The following is a 22,869-nucleotide window of genomic DNA, read 5'->3' as shown; positions in this document are numbered from 1 at the left end:
GTAACTTATAAATTTCAGTGAATGTATGTAAATGGTTAATTGTATGTGACAATGACCTTCCCCAACAATTCAGTTATTGCTGCAAGTGGGTGAAATAAACAGAATATCTATCTATCTATTATCGAGGTGGCCGAAGGCGGGGTTCCACCGTACATCGGACCACTAATACTTAAAGTAATTGTCATGTAGGTATTCAAAATAAATATTTTCGTCGCTCCTTCAATAGCCTGCGTGGCAGGCTCCAGATAGTTCTTTTGGTCCGTTTTTTCAGAGCACGCGAGAAAAACACGCGAAGGGGAGAGGAGTCCGGATTCCTCTCCTTTTCTCCCGTCGTTCGAGCGCGTCCTCCCATCGTTCTAAAAAACAAAGTGGCACCTGCTTTACTCTTTCAAAAACTTTTAGAGACACATGTTTCCCAAAACAGATGTCAAAAGCCTACCTGCTGACATTGCAAAACAATACGGCTAATAGTCCTTTTTCGACGACATTAACGACACATTCATACAGCGTTAGCCTTGACATAAAGTATTAAAAATATTCACAAATTTCGCCAGGTCTTCTTCTCGTTGGAAATTGTGAATATATTTACTTTTGGTGGAGGCTAACTCTGTAAAAAATGCGTCTTCCCTTCTTTTATTTAGCGGTCATAGCGAACTCGAAACTGGACTACAGTGTATTTCATAAATATCTACCAATCCCAGCCATGAAGGTAAACGTTTATGACGTTTAAAAGCATTCTATGGTACTGTTAGCCGCACCTTTATGACCGAATTACAACTGAAGGATCTACAGCTACCCACATAACCTTGAGTCCTGGTGACGTAGGCCTGAAGCCTTTATACGACAACATTAATTGAAATAGCTGTATAAGAACGTGACATGCACTCACCTTCTCCCTCCATCTCTACTCCCGCCGCAAGTGGATGGCGGTCGACAAGTTCCTTTCGGCGCCATTGAGCTCTGATCTCCTCTGGGCCACTTAAGAACTCGCCATTGCAGTGAACTTTGACCTGACGATCTTCTGGGTTCTTTAAAGGTGCCTGCCATCCATCAGCGCAGTTCAAGATTATTTTTGAGAAAAGCTTGCTAACGTGACTACTCATGCCAGCCCACTGGTCTTGCTCGCTTGTCACCACTTTGGATCCATATGTTGTTAGTTTGGCTGATACAACAACGTCCCCTAACTTGGTTTTGTCAGGATTGAGACCACTGCATACCCCAACAGATATCACGGCCTTGGGTTGTAAAATAGGGGCGGCATTCTTGACCGCAATCAGAGAGCTGCTTGGGCCAATGGCACCTTCACTGCATCTTAGCAGAGCAACTTTTACTTTCTCTTCATGACTTTGAACGTTGTTGAAGTAAACGTAACCAACATCCTTGTAATAATATCTGTAGGGATCTTTTAGCTCATTGTAACAGGATAAGAACTCACAGTCCTTAACGGTTAACAGTAGAACATCAACGGGTAGATCAGGCTGTTTCGATGTTGTTGTAACATCTTTTCTGGATGGAAGACCAACAGCCAGCTGTGGTGGGCCAGCATCGCTGTCCTTTAAATTACAGCTACACGCCTTCTTTGAAGCTTCTGACATGTCAGTTTTCGGCTAAATTGCACTGTAGACATAAAACGAAAAAGTATAACACATGAATTAGCCTTGTACTATACACTCATTTTTATCACAGCATTTCTCTAAGAATGTGGAAGAAAAAAATGATGAGCATACATGTATTAAGAACATTACTCACTCGGGCTAAGGTCTACATAACTGTAGGATCATTTTATATCACCTTGGTAAAACAAGCAGTGTACAGGAATTATTATACAGTACGCGGAGTAACCGTCCTAAACTCAAAAGTACAAGAACTACAGCTAAGTTACAGTTGAAATCACATGCTGTATCTAGAGATGATACTTTGCATCAATATTAAGTCTAATCAACAAGTTCAATGGTTTAAAGGAAGATTTTAAAATTACATTCGTAGTCCACTTTAATCCCCCCCCCCCCCAAAAAAAGGGGGGGAAGACAGAAGCAAAGATACACGTACAAGCTAATAAGAACTTTCAGTCCTTGTTGAGCCTTGGCTAAATAAACTGACATGTAATGCAACCCCGTGATACAGCAAGAGAGGAGCCTCAGCACATGAGCTTTGTCTCAGTGAACAGTAAAAGGAACACAACAAATAACTGTGTCTTGTTTCTACTCTCTAGTTTCTGCTCTCTAATTTCTATCTCCCTTTCAAATGCCTGACATGCAGGCTATGTGTTGTCTGGTTTAGAAATAATGCGCACTGTATTCAGTCTGGGTTTTTACTGCTGTAAAAGGAAGCTAAAACTAAACAACGAAAAGCAGTGAAAAACATACTTAAAGTGAACAAAATTGAAAACAAGTACATTTCAGTCTCTTATGCCAAGGAGAACAATTAGGCATTAACTTAATTAAAATTACTCAAGAGGCCAGGAGGAAGTGGGGAGGGGGGGGGGGGGAGGAGGGGTGGTAGCAGGTTTTGACCAAGATGCCAACAAATACATGACTTCAATAGGAATTAGTTATTTGGTCATTTCTTTTGCACTTGAATGAGCCATGCCAAAGTCCACACAGTACATCACACTTTTAAACTAAGCTTTTTTTCAAATAACATTTTGCACTCTCTGGAAGTGCCTACAGTGTATTGAATTTCTGTTATCAACCTCAACAGTCTATTAGAACAGAGCTGTCTCTAAAACCCACGTAACAGGTCTTCCTTAGGCAGTGGGTCAGGGGAGAACAGATATTATAATGATATTCAAGACTAAGTAACTATTTTCCTTCTGCAATGGAAAGAAAGGAGGATAAAAATAAGGAGAACACACTTCAATCTGCGCTGGACAAAGAATCAGTGCAGCATCTTTCATAGCTGACAAACACCCAGGCAAACAATTTGTTTGTGCCCCTTCCTCTTATCTATCAGGCGAAAATAATATTTCTTTACTAGGTTTTCAGTACTTTTAAAAAAGTAATTTCATGAAATCCATGATGTATGATGAAGATATAACGGAATAGCACACAAAAGAAATTGCAATGGGATGCAGAGGGCAGGGGCTAATTAAATGCCACAAAAGATCATTATCAACTGATGAAAGTTCAAGATGTAGAAGAACAAGGTACAATTCCAAAGATAAATACAGTTCTTCTTCTTCTTCTTCTTCTTCTTCTTCTTATTATTATTATTATTAGATTAATTATTAAATACAATCATTTTTTTATTATCACAAAGACACTTAAATAGCATAACAAAAGCCAGTCAAGTTTTATTCTCTGGCACAAATATCAATAATAATATAACCAAGTCTAAGTGTAATTTAATTTACTTAATTACTATAAACTATTGGAACAATTGCAAGCCACGTATTTGACTGGTTTTTTTTATATTGTTTTGAATAGGATTCAAAGACAAAATATAATAAAACCCTCACTTGAAGCTAACACAAGTGCAAGCCAAGTGATTGATTGGTATTGTTTTAAATACCAATTGAGAGATTCATCACATGTACATCAAGAATCAACAGTCTAATTAATTAGTGGATAAATGGTATAAATTTACAATGATTGGAAATTACAATCTGTAATTAATAAAATTTGTTTAACGGAAAGTCATTATTGTCCAGTGACAGAGCTATATACTGGTTCTAAAATAGTTTTTATTATACAAGCATCAATAAACCTGCATCTATGGCCTTTGTGCAGACTTTAGGTTTCAGGATTGTTACATCAGCTAATTGAAGTACACAGGCCACTGCAATTACAGTCATTTTTAGAGTTTAAATCTTTTGCCTAGGTCACGTTAGTGAAGCTATGTTGAGTGGTACACTTGATATTAGACAAAACTTGGTCTTAAGTTTTTAAATTACTGATTTTTGAATCCATTGAATCGTCAGTTAAAGTCCATGAAAGCAAGAATAGAAAAACCATCTTCTTATTTATTTCCCAAGACCCTTACTTGTGGTTCTCCACTCCAACAAAATGAGTAGCCTTGAGTAAGATTTGTTTCATTGGTTGCTGAGGACCCAGCTTTCCCTGGTCAATGATGTGCACTAATGTACATATGTCCCTGGTATTATTTTCAACTATATACATGTACTTTTTATGGAAACAAACATTAATCTACTCACGTCAACTCGTGACCAATGTCTTGCCATAGCTTTTCAAAACCATATGAAAAATACTTTCAAATAAGCTTAAATATTTTTATAGATATCATTAATCCTCTACTAACCCCCCCCCCATCATATAATGAAGACCCCCTCTCTTTTAAGCACCCTCCTCTCCCCTTCTCCCTTATTCTTCACAATCAAATTAATAAATGATTAACTGCATTAATTTATCACGACTGTAACACTTCATGTAGACTGATCCAGTATGTTTGATTCAAGTGCTGCAAGTTCAAATTTGTTTTTGTTCTTCAGCTGCATGACCTTTTCTTTCTGCACACTGTACGTTCTTTATGAAGAATAATGATGCCATCTTCCTTTGTTTGGAAAAGCAGTGTGGCACCCTGTTTCACCACTAAATTAAATTAGCCCCACCCCTTCTCTATTACCTCCCCCCCCCCCCCCCTTCCTTAAACATGATTGAAAGAAATAAGCCCTTGGGAGGCTTAATAGAGGATTCACAGTAATTAATAATTAACAAAATGTCTAGTTTTTCAGAATATATTGAGAAGAAACATTGCATTTCCCCCCATCAGTAATACTTGGTACTATGTACATTTGTCATACAGAAACAGCTTAAATGTTCTTTTATTTAGAAAATCTTTTCATTTCTTGTATAGGCATTTGATCTTGTAAAGAAGCAAATGTCTGTCTGAGTCTTACAGGGATGGCAAGGTGGTCGGGGTCTAAAAATATGCAATCTATTTTTAAAAGCACGGTGCTTTGCTATTTTCTGTCTGGAAGGTTAAAATAGTTTTAGTTTTATCAGGAGTCAGAGTTTGTTTATAGGCTCATTTGGGTCACGAAGGCACAAAGGAAAGTTCACAGTTGAAAATTTTAGTTTACACAATTTATATGTTGAACAATAAAACAAACTGAATTAATTGCAAAAAATATAAATTATCAAGCATAGGGGGAGAAGGAGAAGGAGAAAGAGAAGAAGGAAGACAAAACCTCACTACTTTATGTAGAATCTCCATGTTGTTTTACAAGGAACTCCAAATTTGTCTTTATTTAGGGTAATCAGCGTGCAAAGAAAGTTGTGTCCGATAGCCGGGGCTAGTGGATTTTGCCATCAGGCTAATGATGTTTGTTCTTAATTTGCCTGATGGGCAAGTGCTGTTTTTTGGAGAAATTCAAATTACAGAAGGATTGTTATCAATCCTACTAATCAAAAAGGGCTGGCCCCTGGCGCATTACTTTCGGCCCCTTTTAGGTGACTGTAGCCTGCGTCATAGACACTCTGAACCTCCTATGTAGAGTATGCGCGAAATAGTGCACAATATCGTGTTCAAATCCCACAGAGTCACAAGGACATATGTAGGTGTCTGATTGGGTAGTTTCTTATGCAGTTTGTGATTATAGTCCAACTTGAAATCAGTGTTCACAGGCCAATCATGACTCATAGCACATGACAGTGTGAAACGTGACCTTAGAGTCAGCTTGTACAATAGAGATTTTTATCTGTTTTCTGACAGGATTTGATCTCAAATACAGTTTACTAATGGTTTTCTTTTACTTCTGTTAAAGCCTTAGGCCCCGTTCAGACGCCGATCTTTTCATGAGCCGAACCTAATACATTGATCATGAATTAAGTACATGAAAATTTGGGCGTCTGAATCAATTAGGAATGCCTATTTCAGTTGGCAATGGCTCAGCCGTTCTATTTGCCTAGCCCAGCCGGAAATTTCGCCTTTGCAGTGACTTTGGAATGACTTTGATTCAGATGCCAAACTTTTCATGTGCCAAATCTAATGCATAAATTATTATAACGTATTTTGTAAAAAGTTTGACCGAAATGAGCATTTTTCGTCTTTTGAACTTAGTTCACAGTGCAATTAAGATAGGCGTCTGAATCAATTCAGCCGGTCTAAATAATTTGGGTCAGCCTTAATTCGAATTAGGTTTGGCTCATGAAAAAACGGCATCTGAACCGGGCCTTAGGCTTTTATTATGGCTAAATAACCTTAGTTTCTTTGGTTTTCTCCAAAATTCTTGGACCTGAATTAGAGCTCGATGTGTGTACAAATGTAGTTTTTTTTTTGTCTCTGAATATCATGATTTCCTGATTTGTTTTGACGCTAGAAATATCTTGACAGTACATGTGCAGAATACACAGCAGTGAATCTGTAGTGATCGGAAAATATTATAAAGCCAGACGCAAGTAGGTAGACTTTCTGAAAGCTTGTTTCCGGTTTCTGGTGGTTAAGTGGTCAGTCTGGAAACAGACTTTTCTCACCTGAAGTGCACTATATTATTTATTTTGACTGGCCAGTTTTCTGGCAGGCACTTGGCTTTGAAGTGAAGACAGGGAAGGAAGCTTAGGAAAGGAACGTACACGAAGCGACTGCTGCCTTCAACAAAATTACAGTAATCAAAAGATAAGGTAGAAGGGTTCGCTAGTGATCGAGACTTCTTAATGTTTGCGCCAACAGGCTCAGGGAAAAGCCTAGTATTTCACATCGCGCCGTTCGAAAACATAAGCTTACATAAATAGCAGAAGAATTGGGCCATGATAGATATGATAATGTTTGGGTGGTTCACCAAAAGAAAAGGTTAAGCAGTGATGCTGGTTTCGTTGAATACGAGGGCTTTTGGTTTGCTGTGAAATTGATCACTAGAGTCTTTAGTTGGCCTTTTGACTGATTCCATGGAGCTACATACAGTCTTTGGCTTATTCCATTTTTAGAACGGACCGCTGAGAGCCCGTGGTACAGTAAATGCCAGCCCCTGATCTTTCCACAAGGCAAATTGCTCTCTTATTCAAAGACCTTGTTCACTATATATGTTTTCGGTGCTCCTGCACAGTTTTCACAAATAATTTTCTGTTGATCAGCATTTTTTATCCAGCTTTACGCCAACAAGGATTTCCAAAGTTCATGCAAGCTGGCGACTTAAGCAAACTCGAAATTTCAAAGACTTTCTACACGCATTACACAAGAGTTGCTTCTTTCGATTTTGGAGAGATACAGACCCAGAAAACAATTTTTTTAAGGTCAGGTCATCTCTATTTTTACACCATCCAGTCATTGAGAACTGTTTATTTCAGTGTGCTGTCAAACAACCTATCAAACTGATGTCATGAACAATTATTTTTTGCGCCAACATTTTACAAAAAGAATTCAATCTTCTGCAGATGGAACAAGTCGACTCGTGACTTCATCCCTCACTTGATTGTGAGCGTTTTCTCGCGCTTCGGTGCTCACTCACCAGTCGACTTGTGGCAAGTCAAACCAGTTCTGGCCTTGAAGGAATTCTCTCAAACTACATGTATTTGTCTGTTCAGGAAGAAGGCTTTCCAGTTTGAACTTCTCTTCTACTGTTTACTGTTTGCCAAACTACTTCTGTGAATTTTGACATGTCTAACCTGGGCCCAACCGTCACACACACATAAAAATTGGACCAATCATGAGATGCGTACCGCCTATCAGAAATGATCACATATATCCTTGTGACTCTGATAGATATCAGAACGAGCTTTTGTGCACTAATTCGCAAATGGAATATACCGGTACCAATGGTCTAGATGATGTGTTGGCCAGCTCAATGCAGGCTAGTTTACTGGAGAAATCTTATTTTTTTCATAGAAATGATATGTTGGGCACCCCGGTTTTCACAAGTTCAGAGCTAAAGTACTGGGTTTCTTTCAGTTTTTCTAGAGCGCAGTCTTATGTACTTGTGGTGGTATTATTTTCTAATTTGCTTTGTTTCATACTCATGACTTATTCGAACATTATCATACTCAAAACTAGTAGAAAAAAAATTAACTAAGGATAAAACTGAATTGAACCACAACATACAATGATGTCCTCTCATTAATTTGCTACAGTCATTTATACATAATTATGATAATACACTCAGACAGTACCATAAACAGCGGCTTACATGGGCTTCTCAGTGCTTTAGGAAAACCAAAATCCAATCCAGTTGAGCAAGTTTCATTTTATTCTGACAAAGTAAACAAAAATGACACCATTTCAGAACATAATGAAAGATGAAAACAAATAACTTAAGTTTTATAACCACATTAAGGCTACAATCTGTGACATTAGAACTTGGGTCAATTGAACGAATAACGTTGACATGTTGTCTTCGACCCCCTTTTCCATGTCCCTTTCAATGCTGGCCTCAAACTTGAGGTACTTCCACCGAAAAACCATTATAAAACAACATTGGAAGAGAGAAAGACAGGTATCAGAGCAGTGTGACCCAAGTTGAGTGTCCTTGATTGTAGCCTCTCACACAGATGTTCTTTGACAATTTCAGAATGAAACTGTTTTCTCTATCTGCACGAGCTAGGAAGAGCTAAGCACCGATACCCTGCGTGCAGAGGTTTCTCTCCTGCTTGCCTTTATGGTTTTATTAAGGAAGTCGTTCGCGTATCTTGTCTATCGCGTACTTACTTTGTTTACGCCCAAGGAGAAACGTAAATCAACCAACTTGGAGACAGACAAGTCACGCGAACGACTTCGTAAACGCTAAAAGCCATGCAAGAGAGAAGGTAAGAGCTGAGGATCTGATCAATTACCCTGCGAACAGAGTCTCCTTCGATCTTCCTAGATAAGTCGAAAGATCGAAGCGCCTCTGCTAGCATCGAAAAGGAGTGTTTTCGAACCGGTCAGTATAAAACATGGACTGCGGACTGCGGACTACGGACTGTGGACTGGGTATAAAATACGGACTAGGTATAAAACGCGGACTGGAAAACACGGACTGGGTATAAAACACGGACAAAGTATAAAACGAGGACTGCGGACTGTGGACTGCACTGGGTATAAAATACGGGCTACGGACTTCTTTGGTAAAAACGGTGCTAATTGTTTCTAGGTAAGGAAAAATAAGATCAAAAGATCGCTAAATAGCAAGACACGTGAGTTAAAGTTGTAAATAGTCCTATAAATCAGTCTTGGTGGAGGTGTGGCGCTCGGTTCTCTGAATCATGAGCCGGGTCAAAATGCTATTTTCTTCACCCATTTTTAGACCTTGTCTCGGTCTCTAACAATCATGAAAGGGGTCAGGATCGGGGGTGGTACTTCCTTATATAATGGAAGGGTAGGAGTTTTGGGCCTTTTTGGTCTGAAAACACTTTGCCCGTTTTGGTGTGGAATCGGGTATGGTTTTGGAGGGAACTGCGGGAGCGAGCATGAATGGACGGATTTATCGTTTCAATTCCAGATGAATAAGAACGAAATAGAAATGTGCGAATTCGAAATGCATTTGGAGAATTTTTTTGTTTCCGCTCTAACTTGGTAATGATGACATAATTTCTGCCTAATTAGACCTAAACTGTTCCAGGCTCTGAGATAGTTGGGTCTGCTGAATTGAGAAAGCGAAAACACGAAACGAAAACGGGAGAAAACTGGGGAGTCTCCCCAACTATCTGAGAGCCTGGAACAGGCTAAATTAGGCCAGGTCTCTAAATGGGTATGGATTTTAGAGATCTGGTCTGAAAACGGATGTGGAAAATGGCATTTTTTTGTTCTGCAATAACGTCAGGATTCGGAGAACCGTGCACCACACCCCCACCAAGAATTCTCGGTGGTACCACCATCCGGGGATCAGGGTGTAAATCATGTCATCATAATCATCGCTTAGAACATAACGTTGGATGACTCATTTCGGAAATTATTCACGTATGTGAGTAATCCCTCCCCCCTAATACTGCTTTTGTGCATCGCGGAATGCCCTACATTGACCTTCTCGTCTGAGTTCTTCATTCAGTCTTCATATTCCCAAGGCTTTATTTGAAACGGAATTGTGACATCCGATAAGAAATTTACTGATCTGACTTACATCAATACTATTTTTTTAAAATTCGCTGCTTCTTATTGGTTTAAAACTGCAAATTGAAATCTCTTCTAACTCCCTCCTTTTATAAAATTCAGAGTTTAATTTCAGTTCAGAGTTGCCTTGAGTTCCCGCATGACCTTCCTTCTCCGTGGGAAGAATAGACTACGTGAGGAATGTTAAAGCTGGGACTACTGTTTTTGCTAGTCCGCTTTCCATTTCTCTCGGTATAGTCTGTAGTCCACGTTTTATACCTAGTCCGTGTTTTATACTTAGTCCGGAGTCCGCATTTTATACCTAGTCCGTATTTTATACCCAGTCCGCAGTCCGTGGTCCGCAGTCCGCAGTCCGTGTTTTATACTGACCGGTTTTCGAACGTCCATCCGAACTGATCTCAGAGCTGATCTGAAAGAAGTGATCAATCCAGGTTTTAAATAAAACTTTCAAAAAGCAAACCTGTGCATCCATGTACCACAAATTCCGATAAACGAGTAAAGACAGCGCTTCTTGAAAGTCACTACAAATGATGACAAAAATGTCGGTCTGTCTGTGCCGAAAACGAAAGAGGAACCGAGTGTGGCAGTGGGAATAAGGCCTGGCTGCCCAGCAACGTCGGGGAGGTGTTGGTGCCGAGGAAGAAAGACGGAGGAGAGGGAGGCTAAAAATAGCGTGAGAATCGAAACGGCGAGGGTCGCGTGTCGCGGGTAAATTTTCGCTGGTGGCGGGTGAAATGTGGCGAGTCAGAAATAACCAACTTTTTTTTTAACAAGCTTTTGAGAGAACTTCCCACTTTCTTCCGAATACAACGTACCATGTTACTTAAGCGGAAACGTGGACGGAAACCCAGGAGAAACTTACTACCGCTTCGGATCAAAGCAGCCTTTTATGGGTCGCAGTTCGGAGACAATATCCAACTTGAAGCGTCTTATAAACCATTCATGGATGGTACGGGGAAGTGTGGAAAAGGGCCATCTCTTCTGGAAAAACAAGACAAAGCTACAAGAGAACAGATCAGTAGAGCTAGGCAGCTCGAAGAGGACTTCATCAGCATGTCATTAGAGAAGATCTCTGCGATGCAGACCATATATCTGCTTTGAATTCCGAGACCAAGATGCACATGTAAGCCCTAATCCGTATGATAGGCACAATGCTAGTAGCCACTAGTGTCGGTCAAACGTCGAAGTCTACCGGAACACGAAGTGGTCGTTACCGACCGAATCGTAGCAAAATCTTTGTCGATAGGCTGCAAACAGCAAAACGAGAGAAGGAAGATCTCAAGATAAAATCAGTAGACTCCTCCACAGCCTATAATAGACTGACCTACATCGTAGAAAACACTAGAAAAAAATCTAATCATAAAGTAGAAATCGGAAAAAGTCCCTTTTGTGATTGTGAGGATTTTACGAAGAATTCTGAAAAAGAATTATGGAAAAATATCATATGGACATTACGATACTCAATATTTGGCGACTGCCGGAAAACAGTAATCTGTTGCAGCAGTTATGCATCAGTCAATTCCAGTTGCGCCCAGAACCCCCCCCCCCCCCCTCCACCCCACGGGCTGACCTCGGGCATTAGCATTTTTTGCCTTGGATGGCAAATTCGCGGGGGTGGGGACTCTTGAGCTGTCAAATCCCCCGGGGTGCGGACGAAAAAAGAGGGCAAATGCCCCGTCCTCCGTCAACTCTGCAACATTTTTCAGTGATCGCACAGTCGAGTAGTGCCATTTTAAGCATTTTATTAATGTGGCGATTTTTTGTTTCAATTAACGTTCTCTTTGTAATAGTGCTATTCTAATTAAGACTTCACGCCGTGACGACATCAGTTTATAGTTTTAGTATTGTTATAAATTACGTCGATAGCTCCCGATTTTGCTATGTAATTCTGGCTTAATAAGCAATGAAGAGATGCATACATCAAATCGAGAGCATGCCTTTACAATTTTTCCTTCTGCTTGACAGATGAGCCAATCTGCTTGTTTTTCCATTAAAATCCTCTGTGTTGGTATATTCTGATAGGAAACCGCGTGCCTGTCAAAAGTTCGGGGCTGGCCCCGGGGTTGACAAATGCCTGTCCCCGAGCAGCGCAAAATTTGCAAATGCCCCTCCCCGGGACTGACAAGGTGGGCAAATGCTCCGCAGTAGCCCATGGTGGTGGTGGGGGGGGGGGGGGGGGGGAGTGGGCGCAGCTGGAATTGACTGATGCATTATTTCTAACCGTGACGAGGCCTTGACTTGACTATTGTTGGAAATGCGCACTGTGTTATACCGGAGAACCTTGTATTTAAAAACACCACTGAAAAAAGTAGAAGAGAAATAATACAGGATCTCCTTTCAAATGATCCTCGAAACAAACACGAACAAGTCTGGACTTAAGAAAAAAGAACAAATAATAAGCGTCACTTTTAACCAGTCGGGATGAGAAAATTTGGCCCTTTTTATGGGGTAAAAGATACGCATGGATGGACGAAAGCGATTCCGCTATGTTTGGACCACGGCAATATTTTTTGAATAAGGGAGAGTACATATGTTAAAAAAGGAGGGTAAGTGTGATCGGAGACTTTTAAGTCGACAGGTTGTTTGCTGATTTGTATGGTCATTGTTTGTTGAAACAAAAGGCACTGTAGGGAGTTGAGTTGTGTCTCGAACACTGTACAATTTTCTCCAGGCATTTTATCGATCCATTTATTAACGCAATTTGCTTTTCTAAAGTAGAATTGAAAAAAAATAAAACTTAAATTATAAACGACGCCTTTAACTGAACAATCAGATTGTCTTACCAAGATGCTAAAAGAAAACCTCTGGTTTTATTATGATCGTTGATCACCGAACAAACAGCTCACAAAAGTCTAGTAATCTGAACTATAGTCGGCGACCGCAGCTATTGATATGGAAACTAGCTTTTTATACTTTGGTTAAGAATTAAGTCTACCTCAGCAACTGCTACACGATTAGTTGCAAAGTTGTTTTGCAGTTAATCGTTATGATCGTTGAACTTTCTTTGTCATCAATCGTAGCTACCCTGTATGAGGAATGAGTCTTTATCAGACAGAACGTATCTTTTCCAGCGCAAGAACATCTTAAATTGTTTCAATTAAGCGGCGCGCTAGCAAGAAGGTTATTTTGTATTCCTTGATACTTCGTAGTCCCCCATTTCATCTTATTCAATTGCAAATTACTGAATAAACAATTCTCACAAAAACAAAAAGAAACTATTCAATCAGTCTGATCTGATTTGATGACGTTAGTCTTTCCTGATTGGCTGACACCTCCTCCATTGTTCTTTCTCTATATATTTGCGATACCACCCGGATGGTTTGGGTGGATCCGTAAACCACCACACAGTAAACCTCTCAATACTTCATCCATATTCAATCAACCAGTTCGTTACAAATTCAAATAGTGAACCCTTGAATTCCAATGACGCCTTCTCCCAGCCTGGCGAGTCGTGCATTCGATTACCCTCATTAACTCAGGGCTGCTGAATGTGATTATAAACAAGTAAAGCTATTCATCTGTTATATTGTACTGTCAGTGTAATACCAGGTCATTTGTGAGAAGTAAACTAGTTTTAACCTTGTGCGACAGCTAAGCGAATGAACTAGAGGATAAAGCACTCAAAAAGGAAATCGCTAAGGCAGTTAAGCATCGTGTGTTTATGAATTAAAAAATGTATCACGCGGATGGTACTTACAGTCTAAATCTTTTGCATTTCTACCTTATAGGCAGTAAGGGATATTCAAATTAGAGTTGCTTGCAATCGAGGTCAATAGCAAAGTGCATCCTTCATAAATTAGAAAACACACTTAACCAAGGCAGTCTTCTAAGTTTTCAAATATTTGCCCCAAAGCATGTAGCTACAGGAGAAGCTGTAAAGGTATCCCTGTCGATTCTAAATTGAACAAAAATGTCCGACTAACAAATCTGACATTTGATCCTTAAACCGCAAGGAATGTATTTTACTGGGTTTCTAAAGAATGTATATTAAGCCTTTTTGAACAGAACTTTTGAGAAATGAAAAAAAAGAAATGACCTGTAATTTCCGCTTTCTTCGCGGTTGCTTTGCCTGCCCCGCTTCCTTAAACCAAATGATAAGAAGTCATGAAAAGCATATAATGACAATAAAGCACAAGCACAATTTGTTTATTTTTCCGTTTGGTAAGGATCACCTATTTTCACAATGCGACCGTTATCAATACATCTGCCTTCCTGGTTCAACCGCTCATTTTCAACCTCTTCTCACTAGGCTTTCAGGCTCATTTATCAAGTCGCGTTTATACAACCTCAAGAATAATACTATACCGATTAGCTCAAACTATAATTAAATGCTTTTTGACAAATATGTTTGGTTATAATATTTGGCACACTTTATTTTTACCGACTGAGGTATTTTGACCTTGGACGCGCGAACCGAATTGTCCATCAAAGTTCAGCACAATGGATGGTTTCTACGTCGAGAGTGGTCACCCCTCGTGCCACATGGCACTTAAGACCTTAGCTTCACACGGAGTTTCCACACCTATCTGGCTGTCTGTCAACTGCTACAGCTTTGCACCTCATCACAAAAGCCTCAGCCTGCTCTCTCTCCTTTCTGTTTCCACTCTGTTCCTTTCTAGAATAATCTCACGATGTATTTGCCGCATGCTCCTATATATGCGCAAGCTTGCGTAGCAGGCGCCCAATAGATTTTGGAAACCAAACAAGAACCGACCGCGAAGTAAGAGGACGCGCGCGTTCGTGTGTGTCCACCCTTCTCTTACGCCCCATATGACCTGGTGCGTCTTCCACGCAAGTTACAGCAGGTGTGGTTTTTTAACCTTTTAAGCCCTAAGAGTGATCAGCATCAAATTTCTCCTTGTAAAATCAATGCTTTGTAAAACAGAGTGGTCATGAGAATTACGGACACCATCACACAAGATGAATTTGCTTGATATTTCGTTATCAACTTCTCTCCACTAGTTCTGTAAGAAATGAATAGGGACAACAAATGATGAGAATTCAATTTTTGATCTTAGGGTTTAAAGGGTTAAACAGAGATACTGAAAATTTTGCTCCAAGACTAGAACTGAACTACACAACAACAACAATTGAATTTCTACCTTTCCAAACTGCAATTTTATGAACAGACCTTGTTAATTTTGTAAAATTTGTGGGACAGTCATGGTTATGATAGCAGCATGCATCCAGCTATAATGAAATGAATTTGGGGGGTGGGGGAGGGGTTTTTTATGGTATTTGTCAAGTAACCAAGAATGATGTTCATTTCCGGCAGTAATGTTTATTCTGATCATGCTTCAGTTTTTTTCTCCTCATAATAGTGTCAGTATAAACATCCTTGATATCAGCTGTTCTCTCGTAACTTCTAACAATTTAATTTGCAGTCATACGAAACAATCAACATCAGGAGAACTACAAAAAAAGTCATAGAAAGTTAGTTTCACTGAGGCTCGACGAATGAAACCTTACTCAAGAACTGTCGAGGGGCATTGTGTACAAAACAGGAAAAAGACAATGTTTATTATTCTACACCAGGGCTGAGTTGCTCAAAGCATGGTTAGCTTTAACCATTGGTTAAGCAGTATCAAAACCAATACGTTGTCAAGGTATTAAACGCTGGTTAACGCTAACCATGCTTCAATCAACTGGGCCCAGGGCTACAACAAGCGATCAATTATAAGTAGAACTCTTAGTTTATAACTAAGGAATTTGCCCTTTGCAGGCACCCAGATATCATAAGAAATCTACCGCGTATTTTGCACAAAAAGCAGGAAATACAAGAATAAAGTAATGCATGACATAACAACGTCGAAAGGAAAAGACAGTCATGACTGGACGAAGTCTTATTATTTAATCGGGTATTCAATCCGTGTTCAATCGCCAAAGGCCGTTGACATTAAATAGAAAACTATCAAAAAAGCTTAGTTTAAAGCTAAGCTTATTGATGCTTCCAGATGGCAAGGGAAGGAACATACTTGGAAACGTATAAAAATATAAAAACCACACGCTGAAGAGTAACCTGAATTGAATTTAAAACTCACATAGCTAGATTTCTAGACTTTGCCAACACTCGTATCTTACCGAAGACTCGTCTCGTATTAAGCTGAGATCAGGCTCTAATTTCTTTCCTTGGTAAATAGATTTCCGGCGGGCAGGGCGAATGGAAAAGTCTCGCATGTAGTACAGTGCGTGAAACAGTGCGTGTGTATCTGAATGATGTGTGTTTGCGATTCGATCAAATATTGTTGCATCACTTGCATGTGCATTCACGCTATTACAGTGACATCAGATGGAACTCTAGACTAACACTAGGGCATTCGTGGCCACATACCATGCATATCAGTACGTAGAACAAAGGCATCCCAAGAATGTGGACAGATTGTGGGAAAACCTCGCTTTACAGGTTGCTGACTAGTCTGCGAGCTCGCTTTTGCTCGCCCGCAATGATAAGAAGACTTCTGTCGGAAGGTATATGTAAGAGGTACCAGTTTTTAATGGAAGGTATATAAAATGCCCACCTTCTCTGTCAAAAATGGTAAATTAAAGGGTATACTAAGGGGGTGGGTCTCGGGGTGGAGCCTCCTCCCAATTCACCTCAAGGATCAGGCCAGAGACGAAGGTTTTTTTTCCTCTCATCCCCTTGGTACAATTAAGTCTAGTGAAAATAGAAGATGGATATCAAATCTAAAAATAATAACAACAAGGAATACGTACGAAAATATTACCTATTTATTAATTAATAAACAACAACAACAACTTTTTTTGAATTGCCATTTACATAGATTGAATTGCATAAAAGAAAAATAAAGGATGATAATAGAAAAATACAGCAATGAATTACAAAATATATAATAATTAATAATTAGTTACAACATCCTAACTCTTGTTTCCTTTTCTTGAAAGATTCGAAAACAAAATAACCGATTTTTTACAAATAAAATTATCTACGTTATTAAAAAGGAATAATATTTTATCTTGTTCATTCAGAGTATAAAAGATGGGATATTTCGAGATTATATCATTAAAAAACGTTTTCCTTATACACAAATAAGCATCACAGTGAAGAAGAAAAAAAAAAATCAAAAATCGGTTGTTGTTATTAAAACGGCGCAATGGTAGATAGCGTAACAACGATTATATTCTTAAATTATTATTGCTTCTTTTAATAAATTAATTTTAGCATCTGCCTTTTTTAAGTTGAATCGATGTAAACAAGGAAATATTGTTTATGGTAATCAGAAGCCCATCTGAGCTTCTGCGGTAACGAAGACCCTCGCGTAGACTCCTCGATAAAATAAAATGCCCATCAATAAAAGCTGTTTGCATTTCTGATAGATGTATCGATTGAAAACAATTTTTGACAGTTATTTTGAAAGTTATGGAAGTTCTGAAAGTTAAGAAAAAGGAAATCAAACAATCGCAAAACATCAGCACTGAAAAAGAGGTCAGAGGGGATTCCGCGTTGGTCATCCATCCAAAACTAACCGCGTCCGACAGGGCTTAACTTTGTGGAACGGACACGTCTCAACATACAGCAGTAGCTTTTATTGAGCTACTGATAAACAACAACTAGAAATGCTATTATACAACATGATTATACCGTTACTGAAACTAACAGTAACATAGTTTAGAACTCATCGAAAAACGTACTAAATTACATTTATACTGAACCGTTTCGTATCGTTTTAAGATGTAATCAAGTAAGTGGGACCGAGGCGACTACATTCAAACGACACGAAACGATCTGGTTAACAAGTACGGCTTATCACACAGTCGCTTTGCTCGGGGCACGTTTCTCGGGATTTCGCTTATTTGAAAGCCTTATCTCAAAGTAGCAGTTCCACCGGGCGAAACAGTACACATCATATAAGAAAGGAGTTTGCTGTGAGGGCCTTGGGAAGACAAACCCCAGCGTCGCCTATACTGCTGGCACTCAAAAGAGGAGACCCTTGAGGGAGGAGTTTGCTGTGAGGGCTTGAGAAAGAGAAGAAGTCCCGGCATAGCCAATACTGTTACGTCGTAAATCCAACCTAGTCAGGGAGGAGTTTGCTGTGAGCGCTTGAGAAAGAGAAAAAGCACCGGCGTCGCCAATACTGTTATGACCTAAATACAAGCTAGTCAGGGAGGAGTTTGCTGTGAGGGCTTGAGAAAGAGAAGAAGCACCGGCGTCGCCAATACTGTTACCAGTTAAATACAAAATAGTCAGGGAGGAGTTTGCTGTGAGGGCTTGAGAAAGAGAAGAAGCACCGGCGTTACCAATACTGTTATAACCTAAAAACAAGCTGGTCAGGGAGGAGTTTACTGTGAGGGCGTTAGAAAGAGAAGAAGCGCCGGCGTCGCCAATGCTGTTATCAGCTAAATCCAAACTAGTCAGGGAGAAGTTTGCTGTGAGGGCTTGAGAAAGAGAAGAAGCGCCGGCGTCGCCAATACTGTTACCACCTAAATCCAAACTAGTCAGGGAGGAGTTTGCTGTGAGGGCTTGAGAAAGAGAAGAAGCACCGGCGTTACCAATACTGTTATAACTTAAATGCAAGCTAGTCAGGGAGGAGTTTACTGTGAGGGCGTTAGAAAGAGAAGAAGCGCCGGCGTCGCCAATACTGTTACCATCTAAATCCAAACGAGTCAGGGAGGAGTTTGCTGTGAGGACTTGAGAAAGAGAAGAAGCACCGGCGTCGCCAATACGGTTAGCACCTAAATCCAAACTAGTCAGGGAGGAGTTTACTGTGAGGGCCATGGAAATCGCAGCAGCACCAGCATCGTGTATCCCTGTGTCGCGAAATTTCACTCTAGTCAGGGACGACATGTCAAGGTGCTTACCTAAACTACAAACTAAGCGAGTTTCAAGGCTTTCCTTAAAACTTGAACATTCCAACAAACACTCACAAGCTAACCTCATATATGATTTACGGTCTTCGGCAGAGTTGATTTTTTCAGCAATAACAATAAAGAACGACATTGCAGTTTCCTCACTCCGTGAAGCTATGATGCCACTCATGAACAAAAAGACCTGTCTCAGTTTATCCAAGTATCTCTTATCATCTACAACTGAGGTAAAGTCTCTTTCTTTGCTAACAACCTGAAACGCAAGGAAAAGGCCAGCAAAAAACTCCTGAAAGCTTTTGTGTAAAAATGCAAAGCGCTTGCAAGGTTTGCGCCTGGTGCCACCTTGTTGAAAAGACAAGAATCCAAAATTGATAAGCTTGACGGTGTCTTCCTCCTTTTCAAAGTACGACTCTCCTTTACGGAGGGATTGTAACGCAAAGCTGCCCAAGAGCGAAAGTTCTTTCTTATAACCTGAAATCAAGTCTTTATTGCTGCTTTTAAGTCTGTTTTTTTCTTCATATCTTCTCAAAACAAAGACAACAATTTCAACGTACAACTCAGTCCTGCTTGTTGGAAGAACACCTTCGAAGTCCTCGAAAATACAACAGAGTAGAGCTGTATTGAGTGGATTCTTTGTTAACTCGCCTACCGTTTCAACTGGATGACCAGTAGTCAAAAAGGAATGCTTTGAACGTAACAATCGTTTAATCAGCTCCTCAGCCAAGTGTTCCTTGCCTTTAAAATACTTTCTGATAAAACTTTCCGCTTCCTCTTTAGTAAATCCTTCAATCTCCCACAGGGCGTCACAGTATGGCCTTACTTTCTTTCCAACCTCATGGCGAGATGTAATGACAATGTAACAAGCTGGGAGGAGTTTACTCTGAACAATCGAGTAGTACATGTCTAGTTTAAAGGAATCTGCCTCATCTAATCCATCAAGCAGTAGCAAACATTTGGCCTGATTTTCTTCGATGTATTTGAAAAAATTCTCCTTAGCCTGTTTGTCAATATCATCAGGAAGAAGTTGGTCTTCAATAGCTTCCCAGATGCCAGATTTAACATCGTTGCATCTAAGCAAGAGCAGCACTTCAATTAGTGGAAAAGACGTGTCCCACTCATCTTGTTTATTTGCCCAGTCATACGCCAGTTTTTGTGAGTAGGTGGTTTTTCCCATGCCAGGTTCTCCTTCAATCAAAAGAATCCGTGGTTTTGGGCAATCAGGGTGAGGTCTAAAGATAGCAGTCATGTTGGTGATTTCATCTTCCGTCAATGTTCCCCGTGTTTTTTCTTTGTTCACGATCTTCAGTCGGGTGAAAATCTCATTCAAGTTGAAATTAAGGTCATCACACCATGGAAATGGCACCAGCCGTCCTTCACGACGTTTGTAAAGCTGACGAATCCTTTCTATGATAGCTGGCACCCCTAGGAAATACAAGATACTAAAAATAAGATCGATTTGGTTGTCATACAAGCCGTCCACGCTCTGTATATCGTCTACGATACGCTTTTATGCTTTTGTAATGTTGCAAAACGAACGAGTTAAAGATCAATATGGACGACCTTTCTGGGATATCTATAATAATTCTCAATGCCCATGAATTATGTGAAGAAACATTTACATAACCTAACATAGGTTTGTCTTTGCGTCTTTTATGTAATTTGCACTTTAAAAACCCTTCCACGATTTTTAGAAAGCGATTATCCATCGACACCACACTACTAAAGAGCGCCTTAAAACTTACCTAGTTTAAAGGCGACACGTACAGAACGAGCGAAGATATTCTTCAAACGTGACATAGTCGCGAAATTTTACAGCCTTTTGTATGGTGGGGGGGGGGGGGGGGGGGGTCATGAACTTGCTCTCTTCCATAGAAACGTCTATAAAATTTCGCGTCTTTTTGGAGCTATATCTTGGTTAGTTTTCACCAAACCACTCTTTAACTTAGCAACTTAAGTGATTTTAAGGTCTTCTTTCCAGCCTGTTAAAATACCTGGGAAGGTCTCTTTTTTTATGTTGAAATGGCTTGTGATCGGCTCATTTTTTCCTAGGCTGCCGAACAGTATTTGAGAAAATTAAAATTAAAGGCTTCTCTATAGACACAGAGCACCTTGGACGGCGTGTGTCGCACGCGAACTCCACTTGCAAATTAGTCACTCTCTCCAGTATCACCCTCCGTTTTCACTCTCTGTTTGATGAGTGAATGCTTTCATGTCAAACGCACATCAAAGCTGTTTTGCGTCTATAGTTTTCCCTATCGTTGGTTGAGACGCGGGCCACATCATGTACATGCACCTATTTCAGTTAACCTCGTCGTATTTCAAGGCCTCATGCGTACTCCACAAGACTGCAAAGTCATGTGGGTAGCTGCATGTAACTTCTTTGCCACAGAATGGTTTGAAACGTCACACATTCTTCAGAATTTGGTAATTTTTATATGGAATTATCCATACTGATTTACGATCTCATCACAAAGACTTTCCTACTGCAACGTTAATCAAAACAGCTGTAGGCCGACAACAGTATATCTGAGTTTGAGTGGGGTGGATTTACTAGCACATTTTCTTCTTTTAATAGACTGTGATTCGAACCAAGAGAATGAACTGATTTCAAGTCAGCTCTGTCAGGCGCATGTGCGACGCTGTACGCGTCTCATGATTAATTATTAGGGAGCTTAAGCAAAAACGTTTTTGAGCGACGCACGTCAACCGGAAGTAAGGCCTTTTTCCTCTTAATATGCCTTGACGATATAAATTTGTATTGCTCAGCTTCTTTACCCTTACAAGGGCGATTTGACTGAAAATTTTGGCAAAACCATCGTCCAAAAATGAAAAAAGCCCACTTCCGGCTTTCCGTCGCTCAAAAACGTCGTTGCTTAAGCTTCCTAACGTTTTGTTCATTTCGCCCCATATAAGGTAGTCCAAGAGAGTCTTCGATCCTGGATTTCACACTGTGGATTCCGGATTCCAGATTCGGGACTCTGGATACCCTATACGTGGAACTTGGATTACGGACTCGATTGCTTGCGGGATTCCGGATTCCTGGGACTGAGGTCCGGATTCCAAGAGTTGAATTCCAGATTCCAAAGCCGAGAATTCCGTATTAAACAAGCAAAAGACTTTTCAGATGCCGGAATCCGAATTATTTTACATGGCGCGACTCGTTGAAACCAAAGTGAAGCAAGGAGTGGAAGAGGTATAGTAAGTTACCTTTAAATAAAGAAGAACATTTCAAAAATTGAATGTTTATATATTACCTGTATGGTTCTCATTAAGCTTCCGCTTCCTTCCCCTATCGGGTTGAGCCTCAAAGAGACCATCCACTGAAAGATCCAGGCAAAGACAAAATTAGTGTTTTGTGCCTTACTCTTAGTCGATACGCAATTTATAGCTAAGGGAAGAATATATACAGTGTCAATTTTTGACCAGAAACATGCATGACGATCAACATTCTCTTAAACTTTGTCTAACTCTCAAAGTGCTAGACTTAAAGATGAGCATCTAAAAGTTGAGGTAACGACGCCGATCCTCACAAATCATTCTTTCTAACTCTTAACTTCACGCCGCTTGGCAATGAAGATGGAATATCCAAACGGAGAAAAATATTGCGCCTTTTGATCTCGGATCTGAGCTTCCACACTCCCTCACTCAATAAAATTTCAACACTTCTTTTACTGACGGCAATTTCGGCCTGTTACGCCTGCGCGTAATCACCACACACCAAACTGACAAGAATTTATACCTGAGTAATGAGGCCAAGGGCGGAAAACACCAGGATCACTTAAAATGTGTGAGACAAGAGATGCTGCCATCACACTAGCATAGGCCTCCCAACTTTCTGGAGTCCCTTGCTCACCATCCGCAAAATCAGCTATCCCTTTAACAATGAGCCACTCGAGTTGCGAATCAAATGCAGCTGTGAAAACACCTAAAATATGGAATACAATTAGGAAGTATATCTTTTTTAGGAAATCAAGTCGTGCGGATTAAAGAAACTAAAGAGTTAATTGCCTTGCGTATAAACGCATGTGTAAATCTTTACTTTCCAATAATTTTTGAAGATTTTACTAACTT

The 22,869-nt window shown here is 40.0% G+C and overlaps 5 protein-coding genes across 5 annotated transcripts in view; 1 reads left to right on the top strand and 4 right to left on the bottom strand.

Moving 5' to 3' along the window:
- Nucleotides 1–10,554, bottom strand: part of LOC140948787 (death domain-containing ATP nucleosidase-like) — a 99,936-nt gene extending 89,382 nt beyond the window's left edge. The window contains exon 1 of the mRNA XM_073398053.1: nt 10,436–10,554. The gene's annotated coding sequence lies outside the window, so the exon portion shown is untranslated. The remainder of the gene's footprint in view (nt 1–10,435) is intronic.
- Nucleotides 1–22,869, top strand: part of LOC140948785 (uncharacterized) — a 327,016-nt gene that overhangs the window by 110,568 nt on the left and 193,579 nt on the right.
- Nucleotides 1–22,869, bottom strand: part of LOC140948054 (uncharacterized) — a 120,538-nt gene that overhangs the window by 61,644 nt on the left and 36,025 nt on the right. The gene's annotated exons all lie outside the window — the stretch shown is intronic.
- Nucleotides 1–22,869, bottom strand: part of LOC140948051 (uncharacterized) — a 36,724-nt gene that overhangs the window by 5,087 nt on the left and 8,768 nt on the right. The window lies entirely within an intron of this gene.
- The window catches only part of LOC140948052 (protein NLRC5-like), a 40,051-nt gene continuing 34,978 nt past the window's right edge, over nt 17,797–22,869 (bottom strand). The window contains exons 2-3 of the mRNA XM_073397272.1: nt 18,530–20,220; nt 17,797–17,949 (exon numbers count right to left, since the gene is read on the bottom strand). Coding sequence (XP_073253373.1) covers nt 17,797–17,949; nt 18,530–20,044 — 1,668 coding nt within the window. The 5' untranslated portion in view covers nt 20,045–20,220. The remainder of the gene's footprint in view (nt 17,950–18,529; nt 20,221–22,869) is intronic.

Source organism: Porites lutea, chromosome 9 (assembly GCF_958299795.1).
Source record: "Porites lutea chromosome 9, jaPorLute2.1, whole genome shotgun sequence".
Classification (NCBI taxonomy): domain Eukaryota; kingdom Metazoa; phylum Cnidaria; class Anthozoa; order Scleractinia; family Poritidae; genus Porites; species Porites lutea.
This window is presented reverse-complemented; position numbering and strand designations above follow the sequence as displayed.